Here is a 15586-nt window from a genome sequence, read left to right as displayed (position 1 = left end):
ATTTGATTATTTAACTAATTTTAAATTTCACTGGTGTTTATTTGTGGAATTATTTATGGATATTAATCTAAACTAAGCATTAATGAATGAAAACCTTTACCTAGCAAATTATTTCAGTTATTATTGATCTATTGAGTTGTCCACACCATGAAAGTCTTCTCTTGTGCGAGTTCAGATTCAATATAATGTTTTTATCTCTTAAATATTGTGGCAATCCAGTCGTATCAATGGGCAAATGGGGAAATAAAAGCTGGCAAGGGATGCTTGTATCTTGTGAACACATTTACCAAAACGTGAGATAGGGTCCATCTGGAACACCTATCCTTGCCGATTCTACATCCTTTTATTTCTGTGCAAATGTAACTTAAGCCATTAGCTACTTATTCAAAGAATTCTTTAAAAGTTCCATGCTGAGATTCTTTTAAAATCTGATGTGTAACTTTTTGAAAAGCTTTACATTTTTCACTCTTCATAAACTTCATAAAATTGCTGATTAATAATGGAAGAGGAAATCTATTTATATCTTAATTCTTCAATTTAGAATGGATTTGTTTTCATATCTTCAGAAAAAAGATTGCATATGCCTCCTTATTTAAGCAAATCTTTCTTGGTTGCACAGATTTTGAGATTAAATCCTAAATTAAGTTTTCTCCATTCTTCCTGGGCAGTGCAAACATAGGTGGAGATGACAACTTTGTTGCTGGATTGTTACGCCACAATATAGCAGACAATTTAACTCCCTATGCTTGTTTTTATATTTCTGTTTTACCAAATTATAAACATGTATGTATGCTGCAAACATTATTATGAAGAGTATGTGTTTTCTAATGAAAACAAATTGCAAGCAAATTTCTCCCATGCTTCAAAATTTATCTTTATTTTATTAACAGTATTGGGATAAGGGCATATTCATGAAATAAATTCTGGTCCTTATTCTAAAGGCCATTGAAATTATTCATGGTAGTGATTTAATGTTTATCTTAAATTAATATTATCTCTAGTAATGATCAAATTATAATCTAATTGAAGTTGTATAGACTTTACTTCAGTATGCCATATAATGAAATTATTCTGGCCATGATTTTAGCTTTGTAGGGTAGACTGTCCGGCAATGTGTGGTAATGTGTACATAGATAATTGCATGTTGATAACTTATTTGTCCGGAAATATTACCATCTGGTTTGGGAATTGCTCTGCCAAGGACAAGAAGGCTCTGCAGATAGTAGTGCGTTCGGCCGAACGCACTATTGGAACTTCACTCGCCCCCCTGCAGGAACTATACAACAGGAGGTGCAACTCCAGAGCAAAAAAAATCATGGGAGACCCCTTCCACCCCTGCAACGGACTGTTCCAGTTGCTACGGTCAGGCAAACGCCTCCGTTGCCATGCGGTGAGAACGGAGATGTTGAGAAGGAGTTTCTTCCCAGAGGCCATTCGGACTGTAAATGCCAATCTCACCAGGGACTAACTCTACTGAACGTTCTTCCCTTCATTATTTATTATGTAAAAGAATATGTGTGGTATGATTGTGTCTATAATTTGTTTGGTTGTTTGTCTTTTGCACAAAAGTCCGCGAGCATTGCCACTTTCATTTCACTGCACATCTCGTATGTGTATGTGACAAATAAACTTGACTTGACTTGACTAAATATGTAGTAAAACTAAATTGAGTTATGTACTTTCCATTACTTAGATCATGGAAGCATATTATGATCAGTATCTATCACTTAGCCTTATCCGATGAATGATTTGAAAAGCAAAATGCTGTTAGCATTAGAAATATGAAATAAACCCAGAAAATGCTGGAAATATTCAGCAAGTCAAGCAGCATCAGATGAATAGTCTGATATTGGTCCTACGTATGTTTAACAATGTGGTAATGTGTACATAGATAATTGCATGTTGATAACTTATTTGGACAACATGCGGCAACTGACAATGGTAAATGTTATTTTAATATTGCATTTAATGCAGTATTTAAAAATCCTGACATTACTCCATGAAATGTCTTCCCCTTCTGAACTTTTAATAATTTTAAAATTAACAAACACTGAGGAGGAAAGATAGTACATTGGCTGAGGAGAACAAGTTTTTTTGAATACCACAGCAAAGCATTTTCAGTAATGAAACCATATGTATGCCTTGACAAGATATGTGCTGAATTGCTTTCTTCAATTTCATCAGTGGTTTCATTCCTTTTTCATTTCTTTGCAGTCATTCTGGTGCTTCCTCCTTTTCTTATCTCTTCACATTGTCTCGTTCCCATTTTTATTGTCTTTTATATGTTGTCTCCCCCCTTTTCAATTTTGTGCTGGTTTCGCGGTCATGATTTCCTCTGCTCTCCCTTTTTCATCACTTTTAAATGCTTTCTCCAAGTTCTATCTGGTCATACTCTTCGTATTTCAATGCATAAACATTGGTGTGATGCTGTCTAGTAGTTGACATTAAAATGTGATATTTGACTTATTTTTGGAAGAACTTTATATGGGTTATTATGCATTTGGAAATGCACTATGACCATTATTATCAGAATTGCAGTAAATAAAATAGCATGCAAATGCATTTCTTAAATAATAATCTTTTGTATTTTTGAAGATGTATAAATTTATCCTGTAAAATTGTTTGCATGAATTCTGTTTCATTAATTTTGATTTAATGTAAGGCATCGACCAATTTCCTCAATGTGGTATTATTGATAATATTACATGTAGCTTCTCCATTTATACTCTGATTACTAATGCTCTCCATATTAAGTTAATGAAAAGTAAACTATAGTAAAGTAGTGATGAATTCAGCAAGGTAGACACAAAATGCTGGAGTAATTCAGCGGGACAGGCAGCATCTCTGGAGGGAAGGAATGGGCGATGTTTCGGGTTGGTACCCTTCTTCAGCAATATGGTTTATGATGCTATTTTCAGGAATAGATTATGGAGCATTTTTTTAAAACAATGTCAACATTTGCTGCAATATGTTAATATAGAAAATGAAGAAAATAGAGAATATATGTGAAGAAGCCAAAATGCAGCAAGAGAAGTTAGGAATGAAATTACCTGGTTTAAATGGGAAGGTCATTGAGCAGCAGAGACATATACAGCAACATGCTTTGGTAAGATGTCCAATCAGGTGATTATATTAAAATAATTTATTGGTTTATTATTGTAATTTGCACCGAAAAGCAGTGAAAAACTTGTTTTTCTGTGCTTTCCGAGAAAATCACACCATGCATGAAGAAAAAGAAAGGTGTCCACGCACAAGAGACAATAAATAGATTGCACAATATTGTGTTAATGTGGTATTGGTGTTGTATAGTTTGTGTCCTGTGTCAAAGTATATGCAGTGTGCACGCACGGTGGCTGAGAACAGGCTCCATTTCTGCTATAATATTGTTTTCTCCTACCCAAGCAAGTGAAATGGATCACAAGCATTCAGAATGATGTGCTGTACAAACAGTTGGTAATTGGGTGAAGTACTAGGGAGAGCTGAATGTCTACATCTATAAGACAGGCAGCATCATTTATGACCAATAGGAATAAATAAAATGTAGCAAAACTAGTATGTTGTCAATGCACTTTGGTTCATAACTTCCTGGATAGTTTTCAGCTTTTTTGGTTTAAATGCTGAGGGGAAAAATAATGTTTTATCTACAGTCAAGATGTTCTTTGAAGGAAAAACAAAATGAATTGTAATGCAGGTTTGTCTTCACTCGTTTCTCCCTCTGCCGGCGGTTACAGAACCAGACTCTTATGACTTCTTTCTCCAGGTTTAAACTTTCGGCCATTTGCATGATCTCTTGGGAGGTAGGTTTACTTTGATGCCCAAAATGTGTCTCCAGTGTTTCTTTAGCTAGCATGCTGATGATACAAAAGCAGATTATGCTTTAATACAATCTATGGTTTTTGTGTGATTTATTAAACTATTTCCTACATTTTGCATTCAGCAATTTCCTTTAAGGCAGAAGTGATAATTGGCTTTTATGAATTTGTACACCAAATTGTATTTTTCTGTCATCTAAAACATTCAGCATATATATTATGTAGAACACAAATGCACAATACATATTTGAAAGACACTTGGACAGGTATATGAATTGGAAAGGTTTGAAGAGAAATAGGGCAGGATTAGCTTGGTTAGACAACTTTTTTGGCATGACAAAGTTGGGCTGAATGAACTATTTCCATTCTTTTGACACTAATATAACAGCATCAGATAAAATCCAATCTAATATTTCAATCATTTTGAAAATAATTGTTTTTTTAGAATTTTTTCTCATCTTGTACGTTTGGAAGGTGCATTAGAAATATTTGTCACAGATTTTTTAATGTCAATTTTAATGGAAATTAATAACCAGCCAACTTTACATTTACTGTACCGAATTCTTACAGTTTCCTTACTTCATAATATTAGTTTTGCTAAGTGTCGCACTAAAATAAGGAATATACTATATATTTTTCATAAATGGGGCAACATTTTACTTTTGGTAGATTTCCACATATTTTACAATCTTGCCTCATTAAAGCATAAACCATTTGAGTTAGCATGGACAGGACATAATCTCAAGAAGATATTGATCCTGATTTTCTATTCAGAGTATATTTAACTTGTTATCAAGCATTACCTGATTGTAGTTCTTCGTTTTCTTTTCCTTTCATTTGTTCCTGCTCTTTCATTATTTAAAGCTGCAAAGAAATTAGCAGTAACTGAATACAATTTACATTAATTCTGCTTGGAAAACAAATTTGATTGTCTAAGTTATTTAGTTTTAGTGCTCAAAGTAGTTAATTCCGATTTGATATTTTAATTACTATTTTCAACTATTGTATAGTATATTATACAATATTTAATTATTATTATATTACAATATTATATTCTACATTCAGTTATTGGGTAGTGCTCCTTGGACGTTTACATTATTCTTGTAGCAAGTACCAGCGTAATACCGGGACGAGAAGGATTAAATTATGATGGGTTATACAAACTACTTATATTACGTATATTCTCTTGAGGATTGAAAAGCAATGGGTATGGCAGTTTAAGTATCTGTCAGGAAAGATTTCACCCAAAGAGAAATTCATTCCCCTAGAATTCTCTTCAGTGGGTCAATAGAAAATGTAGAGAATGAGGTGGAATTTTTAAGCAATAATAAGGTTGAGACATTAATAAAAATCTTTGCCAAGGGTCCTACAATCTCATCTCTTGCCTCTCTCAATAACCCATCAGGTCCTAGGGATTTATCCACGTTAATGCTCTCCATGAGCCTCAACACCTCCGTCATAATCTCAAACTGCCCTTGCATATTAGTGTTCACCACACTGATCTAATTGTGCTTCATGTCCTCCTTCTTGATGAAAACATGCAAAGTACTAATTTCATATCTCTTCCACATAGTCATAGACTGATACAGTAAGGAAACAGGCCCTTTGGCCCAACTTGCCCACACTGGCCAACATGTCCCAGCTACACTAGTCCCACCTACCCGTGTTTAGTCCATATCCGTCCAGACCTGTTCCATCCATGCACCTGTCTTCTTTCGTGTGGCGTGCACAGCCAAATGTTGTAGGACAACTTGTTCTATTTGATCTTCTGTTTGTGCACGTCGAGTTGATTGCATTAGTCGAAACAGGGCGGACCATGTGAAGGTTGCAATCTTCCACCCCCATGTACCTGTCTAACTGTTTCTTAAATGTTGGGATAGTCCCAGCCTCAACTACCTCCTCTGGCAGCTTGTTCCATACACCCACCACCCTTTGTGTGGAAAACGTTACCCCTAAGATTCCTATAAAATCTTTTCCCCTTCAGCTTAATCCTATGTCCTCTGGTCCTCGATGCATCTACCCGATTTAGTCCTCTCATGGATGTTATACACCTCTGCAAGATTGCCCCTCATCCTCCTGCGCTCCAAGGAATAGAGTCCCAGCCAACTCAACCTCTCCCTATAGCTCAGACTTTCTAGTTCTGGCAATATGGATCTTTTCTATACCCATTCCAGCTTGATAACATCTTTCCTATAACATGGTGCCCTGAACTAAACACAATACTCTAAATGCGGCCTCACAAATGTCTTGTACAACTGGAACATGACCTCCCAACTTCTATACTCAATACTCTGGCTGATGTCCCAAAAGCCTTTTTGACCACCTAATCTACTTTCAAGGAACCATGCACCATAACTCCAAGATCCCTCTGGTCTATAACACACCCAGAGCCCTGCCATTTACTGTGTAGGTCCTGCCCATGTTAGACCAAACATTTATCGTCATTAAATTCCATCAACCATTCCTCAGCTTACCTGGCCATCCCTGGATTCCAAGCACAAATTCTCTTCTTGATCCTTGAGCAGTCCTACCTTCTCCCTGGTTACCAACTTGTTTTTAATATAATTATAAAAAGCTTTGGTATTTTCATTAATCCCCTTTAGGCCTTTCTAATCACCTGTTTGAGTTATTTCCTTTATATTCCTCAGAGCCCCCTGTCTGATTCCATTTTTTTCAAACCTTCCATGCACTCCCTTTGTCTTATTGACCAAATTTACAACCTCTTTGGTCATCCAAGGTTAATTTACTTTGCCATCCTTCTATCTCCTCCTCACTGGCACAGGCTGGTTCTAAACTTCAATCAACTGAGTCTTTAAATAACTCCTACATGTCAGATGTGTACTTGTCCGATAACAATTGATCCCAGTGTAACAATTCCTCCAGAGCTCCGATCTAATAAAGTTGTAGTTTGCCTTACTCCAATTTAGTACTTTCCTGCAAGGTTCACCCTTCTCCCTATTCAAAACAATCTTTAAACTTATGGAGTCATGATCAATATCCTCAGTCTTCCATTGAAACGGCAGTCACTCAGCTAGGCTCATTTCCCAACAATGTTATCCATGGTAACTTTAAAACATTACTTTTAATTTATTTGCTAATGTTCCTGTAAAGTGCCTTAAATCTATTTCAGTATTAAAAGTATTGTATGGGGTACACATTTTATACCCAAATTAGATGAAGGACTGTTAGTTTCTCAGATCTTGTTAATTCTCAAGCTGGCATATGCCATATGATTTAGAAAAGGGTTTGAATAACATGCGGCAAGAAACAATTGCTACGCTGGCAATATAGTCAAGTTTAATATTAAGAACGGGAGGCGCTAGAAAAAAACCTGGTAATAGATTAAAACATCCATGGCAACAATGTCATATGTGGATCAGTTGCGCATATGGAATATCTAATGAAACAGGAAAGCCGTAAACAAAATGAACAGAGTTTAGTTTATTGTCACGTGTACAGTGAAAAGCTTTTTGCTGCGTGCTAACTAGTCAGCAGAAAGACATACATAATTAGTGTATAGATATATGATAATGGAATAACGTTTAGTGCAAGGTAAAGCCAGAAAAGTCAAATCAAGGATAGTCTGGTCTTCGAATGTGAGTTCAAATATAGCATAAACTTCTGAGGAAAGGGACTTTAATTTACTCATAATTCTGAATTATGAGACTAAATTAAAACGATTGAAGGTGATACCAGATGCAGAGTTTAGCAAATACTTTGTGAGTAGAACAAACAATAAAGAACTGAAAACTAATCTGAGGAAAATGATGGAGAAAGGATGGTTTAAAATCTAGTTTGAAGAATATATTAATACTGTACAACATCTTATGCAACTTGCAGCAAAAATACATGCATATTTGTGACCTCCATTTTGCATAAAAGACAGGGAGATACTGGAGAGTATATAAAAGCTAAAGAAAAAATAATGCCAGAATGATGTTATGGCTAGCAGAAAAGGATTTTATACATGTATATTAAAAAAAACAAAGATTGCCTAAAAAAGGCCATAACAAAATGGTATGGGAGACATGGATGTGATGTAGAAATCTAAACTAGGAGTCATAATTCAAGATCTATGTTAGCCTAGTAAGAGGTAAAGGATGAAATTCCTTGCCACCTTGATTGTTTCGAATATGGAACACATTAACACAAGACTTGATTGAAGTGAGTTTTATATATTTTTGGAAGAAGCTAGATGATTACTTGGTGTTAAAAGGACAATGATGTTGATAGGGTAAAATTGAAATATGTTTATATTGGATAAATATTATCCAATAGTTAGATCTGTGTTGTGTAAACATTAAACGTCATCATTATTAACTTATCAATGGAAATATTCGTTAGAATGGAACATGGTAGGAAAGATAGACATACATACCCCCTGCTTGTTCTGCTTCATCTAACCATTTTGAAAGGATTGATTTAAGCTTGCATGCATTTTTAAAACTCAGCTGTAAATTTTCAAAGCGACAAATTGTTGTTTGGCTAAATTCTGAGCCATGCACAGCAGCGAGTGCCTCTCCTACATTTGTCTGGGTGTAACCTGTGGTAAGAAAGGAAGACAAAAGATGATGTCCTCAAGGGAAATTGTTAATAGAGGTATTACAGTATTAACAATGACCCTGAATGCTCGTCTTCGGAAATGAGTGAGTAAATTGTGCTTGAAATTGGGTTGGGTTTCGTGTAACTGAAACTGGCTAATTTCTAAGTTGCTCTTTTCTACTAAAGCATTGAAATGGTACAGGAGAGACGAGGAACTGTAGATGCTGGTTTACAACAAAAGACAAAAGTGCTTGTGTAACTCACTGGGTCATGCAGCATCTCTCGGGAACATGGATAGGTGATGTTTTGAGTCCAACAATTAATCAGAAAAATGGCACAACCTTATTTCACGGTTAAGGGTCTTGTTGATTTTATCTGTAGCTTAATTTACTTTTAGGGAACTGGATACATGAAACGCAGCAATTTTTTATGCGTACTGTTTTAATTTAGTTAGTTGAAAATGCAAATAAGCTGTCAGATCTCAACCAGAGGATATCGTTTTATGGTGAGAGAAGCAACGTTTAAAGGAGACGTTCTTATCACCCAATCAATAACCTTGCCTGCCTTCTCCCCATATCCCTTGATTCCCAAGCCCCCAGAGCTCTATCTAACTCTCTCTTAAATCCATCCAGTGATTTGGCCTCCACTGCCCTCTGTGGCAGGGAATTCCACAAATTCACAACTCTGGGTGAAAACGATTTTTTTCTCACCTCAGTCTTAAATGGCCTCCCCTTTATTCTAAGACAGTGGCACCGGTTCTGGACTCGCCCAACATTGGGAACATTTTTCCTGCATCTAGCCTGTCCAGTCCTTTTATAATTTTATATGTTTCTATAAGATTACCCCCTCATCCTTCTAAACTCCAGTGAGTACGTTCCATAAGTTTACCTTGTCGAATGAATTGTGTGTAGAAAACTTTCGCTCTTCTGCAAATAGAAATATTGTCCGGCCTCCTTTTTATCCAGCACAAATATTGCTGTGGTTATATTGTGTTTATTTAATAAAACGGTGGGACATGCATAAAATTCCGCTTACTTGTATACTAATGGGTCGGCGGCGTGTGTATTACTATGTTATATTGTGCAATGTGTTGTTGATCCAATATAAACTGTTGTGCGAACTAAATTTACTTTAGTCTAGAAAGCAGCGCGGAAATATTAACACTATCCTCCACATTTTTTTACATTTACCAAGCCAATTAACCTACAAACCTGTACGGCTTTGGAGTGTGAGAGGAAACGGAAGACCTTGGAGAAAATCCAAGCAGGTCACGGGGAGAACGGACAAACTCCGTACAGATCGAACCCGGGTGTCCGGCGCTGCGTTCGCTGTACTGCAGCAACTCTACCGCTCTACAGGTTTAGAAGTACAAACTGATCTTCAAAAGCGTTAAATCAGATAAGTGCCCTCGATGCCGTCGTCTAATGTACGCGTTTTAAAAAACAGTCTGTTTCTTCCAACTCTCAATTAAAACGTTAACAACGAAAAAACACGTTTAACGTTCGCTAACCTTTGGAGAGAGTTTTCAACCAGGACCTCCGGTATTCCATGGTTAATTTATCTCCGAAAGACCTCAAAAGAATTGTAAATACATTCTTGTAAAAAAAAAAAAAAATCTCTGTTCGTACTAACTCTGAACTATGTCGGACCTTCAAGCTGTATCCTTTATGTTGTTCACAAGTTTGATGTTATGGCACAATTGTGACACAAAGGGAGCGTAATTGGGTCACAGTATCGGCACGATTTAGCTAACGAAATTATCGCAAGATTGACAAAACAAGTCCATTATTTACCTAACTTTATTCTTCTTAATTTAAATTGATTTGCAAACATCTCCAGCTCTTTGATTTCCGGGGAATCCACGCCAACAGGGTCCTCGGCGATTTTACTCTTTTTTCGGAACTCCTGCTTGAAGTCTACCGCAATGGACTCTTCGCACAGGACTGACTGGTGCAGAGGTGTAAACCCATGGCCCAGGTTACACGAGGAAGTGTTCAGCGTGTGGTCGGGCAGCTTATACAGACAAGGAGTAAGGCCACCTGCACACACACACACACACAGAGGCAATGCAGTTAGACGCACTGTGAAACCATACACGGAAATAACTACACACAACTTGCTGTGTCCAAACTGTAGAACATATCATTCATACCAGTTCAGAATGTTACACCATAATTTTAACCCTTAGACCCGTCAAGTAAACGGTCGCGCTTTCTCCACATTTAGCACAAATCGTGGAATTTGCGACATTGTACAATGTTAGTGGATATGATCGATTTTTTTCAAACAAATCTCACAATTTACTTAGATTTTTTTTTTAAACGCACATTTCCCAATTTTCCGAAGTACCAGAGACTCCAAAGAAAAATTGCAGAGAAAATAACCACTCTTTATTGAGGAAGCAAGGAGTGTCAAATGCGTTTTTTTTTTAATGAATGGAAATAGTGATTTGAGTGAGGATATACATATTAAGAATATGAAGATCATTATACATGGCCTTTTTAGTATCTATCTGTTTAAACGCTACAGGTCAGAAAGACGGATACCAATTGGCAGTGACGCACTTGCTTTACTATCTCGTGTAAGAACTTGTGGCATCTGTGTTGTGATAGAGGTACATTGCAAAGCCCCATTAGAGATCGAAGAAGAATGTTACATTGACACATACTGTAATAACAACATCAAGAGAAATACGTGCTTACTTTACCTGTCATCACCCCATAAGGCGATTGTTGATTCCCGTAATGGCAGGATGGCATGGAGTAATGAAGTCCGGAGGATGAGTTGCCCAGGGTCCCCGGGGGAAGGTGCATAAGGGAACATTTAGCTGTTGATAGCAGTTGTATCGAAGATAAAACCGATGGGACTAGTTAGAAAATGCACAACGCATGCAAGACTTATTAAAACTTAATGTAATAATATCAATGCGTTAGTAGAAACTAGATACTGCAATCTGAGATGTTATTGTACCTACCCAAGTCGTCATCGACACATTCTCCCAACTCTCCAGTAAAAAAACCCAATTTGTTATCATTCGTACAATGACATATGCACAAATTCAAAGTCTTTTCATTATTCAGTTTGTTTTAAAATTAATTGAATACTCTTCGACCCACAACGCATGTGTTGGAAATGAACATGTTCTATGAACAGAATTCTGTCAATAATTACGTAATATGACTAAAGAATGTTTTCCTGCATACGAATATGCAGCGACTTTTTTTACAAGTTAGCTATCAAAGTGTTTCCCCCGCGTTGTCATCTTAAAGAAAATCCAATCTCTTTAAAGAAAATCAGCTAGACTTAATGTACATTGACATTACAAATCGCAAAACGGTGAGATGTTAGCGAAAGGATGTTCGAATTCGTGAATGGGTGCTGAAAGCTAATAAATCCGTGTTTTTCAATTTTACCAGGTGTTATACGGAGGAAATCTTCTTAGTCTGTGCGCAAAGGACAGGGAACTTCAACACAGATGGAAGTAGAGTTATGTGACACAGTCAAAGCTGCTGACAGCAACTGAAGATACAAAGTGCTGGAGTCACTCAGCTTGTCAGGCAGCATTTCTGGAGATAGACACAGAGGGCTGAAGACACCCAGCGGGCCAGACAGCATCTCTGGAGAAAAAGTATATCAGTCTGAAGAAGGACCCCGACCCGAAACGTCACCTATCCCTTTAATCCAGAGATGCTGCCCGACTCACTCCAGCACTCTGTGTCTATCTTTGGTATAAACCAGCATCTGCAGTACTTTGTTTCAGCATTTCTGGGGAACATGGATACGTGACGTTTCGGGTCGACGGCACTTGTTCGGTCTACAGAAGGTCCTGACCCGAATTGTCACCCTTCCATGTTCTCCAGAGATGTTGCCTGGCCCGCTGACAGACTCCAGCACTTTGTGTCTGTTTGTGTAAACCAGCATCTGCAGTTCCTTGTTTTTACGCAGCAACTTTTAAACGTGGTTACTGCTGCAATGTCCAAAGTATTGGGGGGTAATTAGCACTTAGGAAACGCCCACACAATGATCAAATTACTTGTAGTGGCAAAACCGGAAGGGGGGTACAAATTGTCCAGGATTCTCAGGCATACACTTTTGAAGTCCTCGTATGTTGCAAAACATACTTGGCTAATAACGTATGACTATGATAAAATATGACTATGATAAAAGTCAATGGAGGAGAGGCGATGGCTCCAACCTATAGCATTTTACTGCACGGCCACGGATTGTTCTCCAAATAACAAAGATCGCCTATTTTGTCAGTTACCTGTTGAAACCACACTGATCCCTTGGTTGGAACCTGCGAGGCAGTCGCCAGCGTTTGGATGGTGCATTGTCAGTCGCAGCGAAGGCTCTCCCAAATAACAGCTGCAAAATAATTCACACTTGAAATTGTTTAACATGTCAACCTGTCAACATCCATTATTCAATACATTTTCCCTCCCCAAATGCTTTATTTCAGCAGATCAATCATATTTTTACCTTCCCTCTCGTATGCCGGCACCGGGTCGTTCTTGCGATGGGTCCCCACCCGCACAAGTGCATGTACAGAGTTGCTGTAGGTGTGCGCGGCGCCCGGATGGCACACGCCGGTCGCGTGCTGGTATTTATAAGGCAATTTCACACCTTCATTCATTTTAATGTCCTTTCACTGAGATGTTATTGTCCCACCCTCCGAATCTGCTGCCAGCATCTATTTACTCAGGAAGGAAAGGAAACTCGACACCGTGATTTGCAATTACACGAGGAAATAAACACCATTGGAAATCTGCAGATTGGCGAACAGTCAACCGAACGGAACGGGTCATCCCCTCCCCCCCTTGACTTTTTCATTCTTCACAACTGCTACCTGTCCCACTTTCAAATAAAATGGTGGAACAAATAAAACATTTCATGTGTGAAAATTAAAGATATTTTAATGTCATTTTACAGATTCTTCCCCGGTTTGTCTCTAAAAGACTATAGTTAAGAACGGGTGTGGTTCAGTTCAATGTGCCGCGGATGATCTACACACCAGAGCAGACTGCACAGACGTCTTCTATCCCGATGTTTCTATAATTTTGATGTTTGGAAAGACCAGGTTGAAGTTCTTCTTTCTTAACATTAATATTATCACCAATTCTGCTTCCATTACTTATAACCTTATGGCAATATAACAATATAAAGCACCCAGGTCATTTGGATAAATTCCGGCTGATCGGAATCCGAATTCTTGTTAGACCGCAACTCTTGTCACTGTGAGAACTAAAATCAGTTTTGCAATGGTGTCGAACGACTGCAAATTGTAACCGAATTTAGTTTGAACACTGTAAATTGATGACTAAAGATAGAGACAAAGTGCTAAAGTAAAGTAAATTCTGAAGAACGGTTTCGGCCAGAAACGTTGTCTATTTCCTTCGCTCCATAGATGCTGCTGCACCCGCTGAGTTTCTCCAGCATTTTTGTGTACCTTCGATTTTCCAGCATCTGCAGTTCCTTCTTAAATGCTAAAGTAACTCAGCGGGTCAGGCTTCATCTCAAGAGGAAAAGGATGGGCGACGTTTCGGGTTCGCGACCTTTCTTCCAACGTTTCTTCCGAGCAGAAACATCACCCATCATTTTTCTCCAGAGATGCTGCCTGACCTGCTGAGTTTTTCTAGTAAAGATGTCTATCTTTGGTATAAATCAGCATCTGCAGTTATCAGTTTCTACGTAAATATATGACTATCTGTTTTAGAATATCGTCCCGTTTGAACAGTCCCTCCATCTTGCCTGCTTATTTTCCCTAAATAACATTTTTTTCCCCAATAAATCAATGTGCGTTGGGCACATAATTCACATCTTCAATCTATGTCAATAGCCTCACAGAAGGGTCTCGCTCGACCCGAAACGTCACCCATTCCTTCTCTCCGGAGATGCTGCCTGTCCCGCCGAGTTACTCCAGCATTTTGTATCTATCTTACCGAAGGAAATGCCGCTTTATGGAACTACGCATAATGCAAAAGATTTATTGGTGCTCCTTTAAATCTTGGTGCTTCGGAATCAGAATGTAATCAATTATGTTATTAACGGAATAGAATATGTTTAAAATTTCCAAGCAACATGAATAGAAGTTAGCTTAATTTATGAATTTAAGTTAGCTTAAGTAAGCTAAAGTGTAAGTGTGAAAATATTCGAGTTCTTCGAATTGAATCCCAGGAGGTTTTAGGTTGGTATTTAAAAAAAAACCTGGTATAACACCACAAATTTAAAAGCAAACCTCAACTGGGAAACAGCCTTGGCTGAGCTTGATCATGTCATCTGACAATACAGGTCTCTATTAGAGGTTAAAGGAGGTATTCGTTGCAATATTTACCTGATCAGAAAGGAAATTAATGAAACGACTAATGCGGCACCTTATATTGCATCGCGCGGGAAGGAAAGCCAAATGGGCCCCTTTTTGAAGTATGGACACAGTTGTAATACAGAGTAATGTCATAGCCACTCTGGATATAACAGGTTCCTACCAACAGGCTAACTTGAGGCAGTTGTGCAGTAGGATTTTTGTTTTCAGCCATTTGCCGTAATCTGAGGTGAATGTGTGCATTGAATTGTCACCACGGTTTCTGCGGTTTCAAAGACTGATGCAAGGCTTGAAACCACAATATCACACTTTAAATCAATACAACTACAGTAATATTATGGCAGTTTGTTCAGATGTGTCCAGTCCCCTCAATTACTACCTAACTGACTTTCTAGCTCATTTAAGGCTGAAAACGTAAAGGTGATGAACGAAAATAGACACAAATTCCCTGAGTAAAAATCTTGTCCTGCACATCTCCTTTAAAATTTCCCCTTTCACCAGAAAGCTATTCCACCTAGTATTTCACATTTCCACAATGGAGGAAAGTTTCTGACTTCCATACCCTATCTATTCCTATCTACCATGTTTCCCCTCAGATTCAGGCACTCAATAGAAAGAAATCCAAGTATATGCCTAGCTTCTCCTTCTAGCCAACACCCTTTAATCAAGGCAGCATTGTATCCCCTACCCTAAACCTTCACATGCTTTCTGCATCGAGGAAACCAGAACTACACATAGTACTCCAGACACAACCTAACCAAAGTTTATAAAGCTGTAACATGATTTTCTGACTTTAATTCTCAACTAGACTAAGTGGGACCCGTTGGGTCCCAAGTTCAAACGGGAGGGCTGGTCCCCCAACGCAATATTCCACCTCTCCACAATATTCAACCCAAGCCCCACCTGCCATTTG

At 38.0% G+C, this 15586-nt stretch overlaps 1 protein-coding gene across 1 annotated transcript; it reads right to left on the bottom strand.

Annotated features, from left to right (window-relative positions):
• Positions 1-3623: 3623 nt before the first annotated feature.
• pou1f1 (POU class 1 homeobox 1) lies at positions 3624-12694 on the bottom strand. The gene is made up of 6 exons (XM_033032608.1): positions 12619-12694; positions 11062-11133; positions 10148-10393; positions 8191-8355; positions 4616-4676; positions 3624-3851 (listed from the first exon to the last, which is right to left on the bottom strand). The coding sequence occupies exons 1-6, from the start codon at positions 12683-12685 to the stop codon at positions 3638-3640; spliced, it is 825 nt and encodes a 274-aa protein (XP_032888499.1). The 5' UTR covers positions 12686-12694; the 3' UTR covers positions 3624-3637.
• Between the last annotated feature and the right edge of the window lie 2892 nt (positions 12695-15586).

This window comes from Amblyraja radiata, chromosome 14, assembly GCF_010909765.2.
Source record: "Amblyraja radiata isolate CabotCenter1 chromosome 14, sAmbRad1.1.pri, whole genome shotgun sequence".
In the NCBI taxonomy this organism is placed as follows: Eukaryota; Metazoa; Chordata; class Chondrichthyes; order Rajiformes; family Rajidae; genus Amblyraja; species Amblyraja radiata.
The sequence above is the reverse complement of the archived record's forward strand: the minus strand, read 5'-3'. Positions and strand labels throughout refer to the sequence as shown.